Source organism: Portunus trituberculatus, chromosome 27 (assembly GCF_017591435.1).
Source record: "Portunus trituberculatus isolate SZX2019 chromosome 27, ASM1759143v1, whole genome shotgun sequence".
NCBI lineage: Eukaryota > Metazoa > Arthropoda > Malacostraca > Decapoda > Portunidae > Portunus > Portunus trituberculatus.
The window spans coordinates 172,726-178,019 of NC_059281.1; the positions used below are offsets into that span (position 1 = coordinate 172,726).

At 40.1% G+C, this 5,294-nt stretch overlaps 2 protein-coding genes across 3 annotated transcripts; both read right to left on the reverse strand.

The window, feature by feature from the left end:
• Window positions 1–1,125: 1,125 nt before the first annotated feature.
• On the reverse strand, window positions 1,126–2,320 carry LOC123509634 (wiskott-Aldrich syndrome protein family member 3-like). 2 transcript variants are annotated; one of them, XM_045264069.1, is made up of 4 exons: window positions 2,196–2,320; window positions 1,963–2,085; window positions 1,731–1,852; window positions 1,126–1,610 (listed from the first exon to the last, which is right to left on the reverse strand). In XM_045264069.1, the coding sequence occupies exons 1-3, from the start codon at window positions 2,303–2,305 to the stop codon at window positions 1,741–1,743; spliced, it is 345 nt and encodes a 114-aa protein (XP_045120004.1). In that variant the 5' UTR covers window positions 2,306–2,320; the 3' UTR covers window positions 1,126–1,610; window positions 1,731–1,740. The 2 variants fall into 2 exon arrangements, 1 of the variants encoding a protein (XP_045120004.1); XR_006676249.1 differs by lacking the exon at window positions 1,963–2,085 and having other exon boundaries at window positions 1,132–1,610.
• Window positions 2,321–2,697: 377 nt separating this feature from the next.
• On the reverse strand, window positions 2,698–4,784 carry LOC123509595. Its single transcript, XM_045264013.1, has 2 exons — window positions 4,316–4,784; window positions 2,698–2,760 (listed from the first exon to the last, which is right to left on the reverse strand). The coding sequence occupies exons 1-2, from the start codon at window positions 4,637–4,639 to the stop codon at window positions 2,755–2,757; spliced, it is 330 nt and encodes a 109-aa protein (XP_045119948.1). The 5' UTR covers window positions 4,640–4,784; the 3' UTR covers window positions 2,698–2,754.
• Between the last annotated feature and the right edge of the window lie 510 nt (window positions 4,785–5,294).

A 5,294-nucleotide genomic window follows, 5' to 3' on the forward strand; every position in this document is an offset into this window, starting at 1 on the left:
CAGGGTCTCTGTTTTGACAGGTGCTGGCAAGCACATCACACTTGCCTCTCACATAACTTTTCTCTTAATTTCGAGAGAGAGAGAGAGAGAGAGAGAGAGAGAGAGAGAGAGAGAGAGAGAGAGAGAGCACGGGATGCAGTAATTATACCTGTTTCAGTAATTCAATCTATCTCACCAAAGTATCTAGCAGCTTAGCTTCTAAAAACATACCGAGGTGAGAGTGTCCTCGTGTATGTCCATATCTTCAGTCCTCATCTGTTGCAGAAAACGTTGTGGAATATAAGTTGTGTAATGTTAGAACTTGCCTCTCACATCGCTTTTCTCTTAATTTCGAGAGAGAGAGAGAGAGAGAGAGAGAGAGAGAGAGAGAGAGAGAGAGAGAGAGAGAGATTAGCTGCTGCTTCGATTGCTTTTATTCAGCTTTCTGGCCCCATATTTTGAAAAGTTTAGCTCCTTTTCTATCGTTTGGTGTAGTTTTGACTGGTGTCGAATTTTTTTTTCGTTTAACCTCAAAATTTTGAGTTCAATATTTGGCCTTGTAATACATTGAGTAGGATATCATTCAACAGCATTTTATAGTGTGAGTTCACCGGTACTTTGATTTTGTCTCTATATGATTTAGTTTTTTTTTCTATGAATTTTTTTTAAATATTTATATATTTTTATTTTTTTTTACTAAACCGAAAAGGATATTAGCTGCTGCTGGAATTCCCTTTTACTCAGCTTTCTGGCCCCAGATTTGGAACAGTTTAGCTCATTTTCTATCTCTTCATGTTATTTTAATTGATGTCTATTAAGTTTTTCTATTTATTCCATATTTTTTTTCTTAGCCTCAAAATTTTGAGTTCAATTTTTTCTCCTCCAAATACATTGAGTAGGGTATTCATTCGACGCAATTTTATAGTGTTAGTTGATGGGTGGTTTTATTTTATGTAAAACAGCATTACCATTTTTTTTATGAATTTTTAAAATATATACAATTTAAAAAAAATTTATTTCTTTGACATTTTCTTGTTTTTCTTGTTTTTATTACAATTTTCATTGATAAGGAAAAGTGAAAGAAAACAAGCATTTGACATTTTCTTCCTTTTATTTTGACAAATTGTGAAATAAAAGAAAATTTAAAAAATATTCCATACAAATTTTCATGAATTAATTCTTATAATACAAATAAAACTAATAATTATTTCCCAATGCACCATGAAATGTAAAATGTTCCATACAAATTTTCATGAATGAATTCTTACAATACAAATAAAACTATAATAATTATTTCCCAATGCACCATGAAATGTATATTATGTTATAAATGTTGTTTATAAAAACTGAAGACACTACGCAATGCTTTGTGATTTATTCCATGCAAGTGTTTGTACTTTCTGTCATATTGAATTTTTGCTTGTTTCCAATTTACCCTAAAAGTGTTCTTGCGTATTTCATTCATATTTAGCAATATTTTGTTGAACCTCTGTCCAACAACACTGTCAATTGTTTTGACAGTGACACTGCATGCTGTATTTCTTTTTATTCTTTGTCTTTTGCCTTTCACACAGGCCACAGGACTTCTGGAGCGTTTCAGTGAGTATTGTCCGCTCACGGGGTGGGGACCTCTGTGGAAACATTTGAGAAATATTGTTGATATTTCGGGAGATGTACAGAAATATAAATGTGAGTAAAGTTAAGATAAGTGTTTGTTTACCAGCGTCTACAAATAGGTAGATAGTACTTACGAAACGAGGCTCAACTCCCACTGGAGGCTGGTGATACAGCCCTCTGAGGGAGGAGCACCTTTCTCTGCCCTTCAGTTGGTGCTGAAGGGGGTGAAGGTGGCGGGCCCATTGCCTGGACACCTCTGTGGGAATAGTTGAGAAGTATTTTAATATTTCTGCAGCTGTGAAAGTAATATGAATGTGAGTCAAGTCTTTGTTCACCAGAGTCTACAAATAGGTAGATGGTACTTACGAAACGAGGCTCGACTCCCCACTGGAGGCTGGGGACGCAGCCCTCTGAGGGAGGAGCACCTTGCTCTGCCCTCCAGTTGGTGCTGAAGGGGGTGGAGGTGGCGGGGCCATTGCCTGGACACCTCTGTGGGAATAGTTGAAAAGTATTTTAATATTTCTAGAGCTGTGAAAGTAATATGAATGTGAGTCAAGTCTTTGTTCACCAGAGTCTACAAATAGGTAGATGGTACTTACGAAACGAGGCTCAACTCCCCACTGGAGGCTGGGGACGCAGCCCTCTGAGGGAGGAGCACCTTGCTCTGGCCTCCAGTTGGTGCTGAAGGGGGTGAAGGTGGCGGTCCCATTGCCTGGACACCTCTGTGGGAATAGTTGAGAAGTATTTTAATATTTCTAGAGCTGTGAAACTAATATAAATGTAAGTCAAGTTCAGACAAGTTTTTATTTATAAGTTTTATCTACAAATAGGTAGATGTTACTTACGAAATGATGCTGAAGGCCAGACCCGAGGCTGGAGATCCAGCCCTCATGGCCTCCTGTGATGCAGCCTGCAGTCCCTGATCGTCATGATCGTATGCCAAGTCTGGGAGAGGACTGTGGGGAATGGAAGATAAATATTTTCAGGTTAGAAAGAAGCTGCAAATCTACTAGAAGCCAGTTTTAGCCGTGCTTCTTTTCCGTCTTGCCTGTCCTAACAGCATACAAGTTTAATACAAAGTCAGTATAATTTTACCTTTCAATTCTGGCAGGATCATCCACTTCCTCTGGCCAGGCTTCATTCTCCTCCTCCTCCGTCTCAGAGCTGTTGGGGGAATGAAATGTCATGGAATTAAATGTAGGTTAATGTTTGCATATAAATTTTCCCTTAAGATTTTTTTCTTACCTTTCTTGCAACGCCGGCTCTGTAGACTTTAGCTCCACCTGCAGTCTGGCAAACACACGCTCGCCTGCTGCAGAGCGGTTCTCGAAAGCATAATATCGTGTTGCTGTGTCTACCGAGTGCGCAGCCAAGGTAGCCACTTCGGCCCTCCAAACGGGATCCGTGGTCATCTGATAAGCAATGGTGATGCATGATTTTCTAAGCCGGCGAGGATACACCTGGCCAACGTAAACACCGGCCCTATTAAACGTCTTGGTGTTTATTTTTGCCACGTTGGTATACGTGAGAGATGTACAGCACTGTCTCCCAGTGTTCCGGCAAGGAAAGACAAGACATGTGTCCTCATCACATCTTGCCAGAAGAGGTCTGAAGTTTTTAAGTAGCCTTGAAAACTCTCGTGTGTTTCTTCTGTCATATACAGCATCGCTGATCCTGTAAAGAATATTATAGGAATGAAAGGCATGATGAGATTGGCAAGAAGATATATCGAATGAATATAGGAATAAATTCATGAAAAATAAAATGTAAATTGCGTACCTTTGTAGTCAGTCTTGTGTTTGCGGATGCTGTATAGATATGAAGTCCTCCCATCTTGTTCCTTCTTGACAAATGATTTGGCCTCGCCCAAGGTGAAGGTCAGAAATTCTTTTGAACGTCTCACACTTGTGAAACCAGAGACTGTTATCAGGACATTCCTCAAGGCTATGGCGTCAAGCTGGATAGCCCCCTGTGACGTCCTCCCCTTTTCCAGGACATTTCTGACATATTTTGAGGAGAGAACCTTCCTCAAATCTTCAGCAAATACCAGTTCTCTGCTTGCTTTCTCCTTCTTTGGTACTGTATGCCTTTTTTTTTGTCCCTGTTTACTCTTGTTGCAATAATAAAAAGGAATTATGTACATGGTGATGAATCCATCATGTACATTGGATTGAATACGTAAAAAAAAAAAAAAAAAAAAACGTACCTTTGAGCATTTTTAGGGAATCGAGACACTCGTAATTCTGTTGACCTTATATGATGAGTTCTTATGCTGCAGGGACTTCAGGAAGTACATGATGCTTTCTACTAAAGATGATAAATAACCTGGGGCATATACATCCCGGTTGGCATCTAAAACCTTCCCTGCATCTAATAACACTCTTGTGATTGGTTTCCCCTCACTTTCAAATTCTGAGAGTTTAAGGAAATGGTTGACAAACCTGCAGTGTTTAGATATGGTTATTTCTGCCAGGGAAGTGTACTCACGTAAGTACGTTCTTAAGTCCTGAATAACTAGCATAGTCTTGTCAATAATTGACAATTGTATTTTGTAGAACTCCTTTCCATCGGCATTGTCCTCTTCACAGGTAAAATCTATGGCATCGGTGTTGGGCTTGCCTGCAGCCTATGGAATATAAAAGTAAATTCATGTTCAAAAAGGTATTTGCTCTTAATAAGAATAATCATTAAGTAATTTGCAAATAATATAAGAACTTACTTCTCTTACAGCCTCTTGGAAGGCTTCGTCCTCCGCCTGAAGCTTGTGTATGAACCTCAGGTGAGAGTCTAGCCTTTTTACCTCCTTGTCACAGAACACACAAGTGACAAGCTTCCCTCGGATGGTGGTCATGGGCAGAGGGGCTGCAAATTTCATGGTCTCAGATTTGTCACTTGGTGCGAGCTTTACTGCCGCCTCCAAAACTTGCTTCCGGGCCTTTTTGCTCAAAAAATTGTGGCACTGAGCCATGTGCCTCCTGATGTTATGTGCTCCCCCAACACAAGTGTACAGGGTGCACTTATATCTGAAATATGAATGAAACATTTTAAAACATTTTTAAGAGAATATATTGTTACGTTCACCGGTTAAACTGGTAAGATTGGCATCGGAGAGCCGGTGAACAATAACAATAAAAAAAAACACTGCAGGTTCAACTGGTGAGGAAATGTAAAAGGGGGTCACTTTAAAAAGCTACTTTAATAACCCATAATGAAATTGACACATATATAACAAGAAACATGAAACACAGATATATAACATGAAACACAGGAAAATGACATACACATATACATATAACACAGTAATAAATACAACAATAAAGAACCCAACTTAATACCTAACGATAATCCTAATCCTATATTGAGGCCATGTGGAAAACACGGACGAGGGGAAGTGATACTTATGCGGTGTCGCAGTGGTGAAATGCTGGGTGATGGTTGATCCCACGGCAGAACCAAGAGGCGTTGTGTTCACTGGTTGATGCTTGGATCTCAACTGCCAATCCAGAAAACCAAGAGCTGGCTCAACACTTTCGGTTGAGTCGAAAGGGCCGCGTGAATCCAACTTCGGGACAGTAGCGGGCTTCATGAAACGGTGACGTGGAAGGTTCACGAGACGGTGGCGTGGAAGGTTCACGAGACGGTGACGTGGAAGGGAGGCGGAGAGGTGGCGAACGAGGTAACAAGCGGAGGAGGTGATG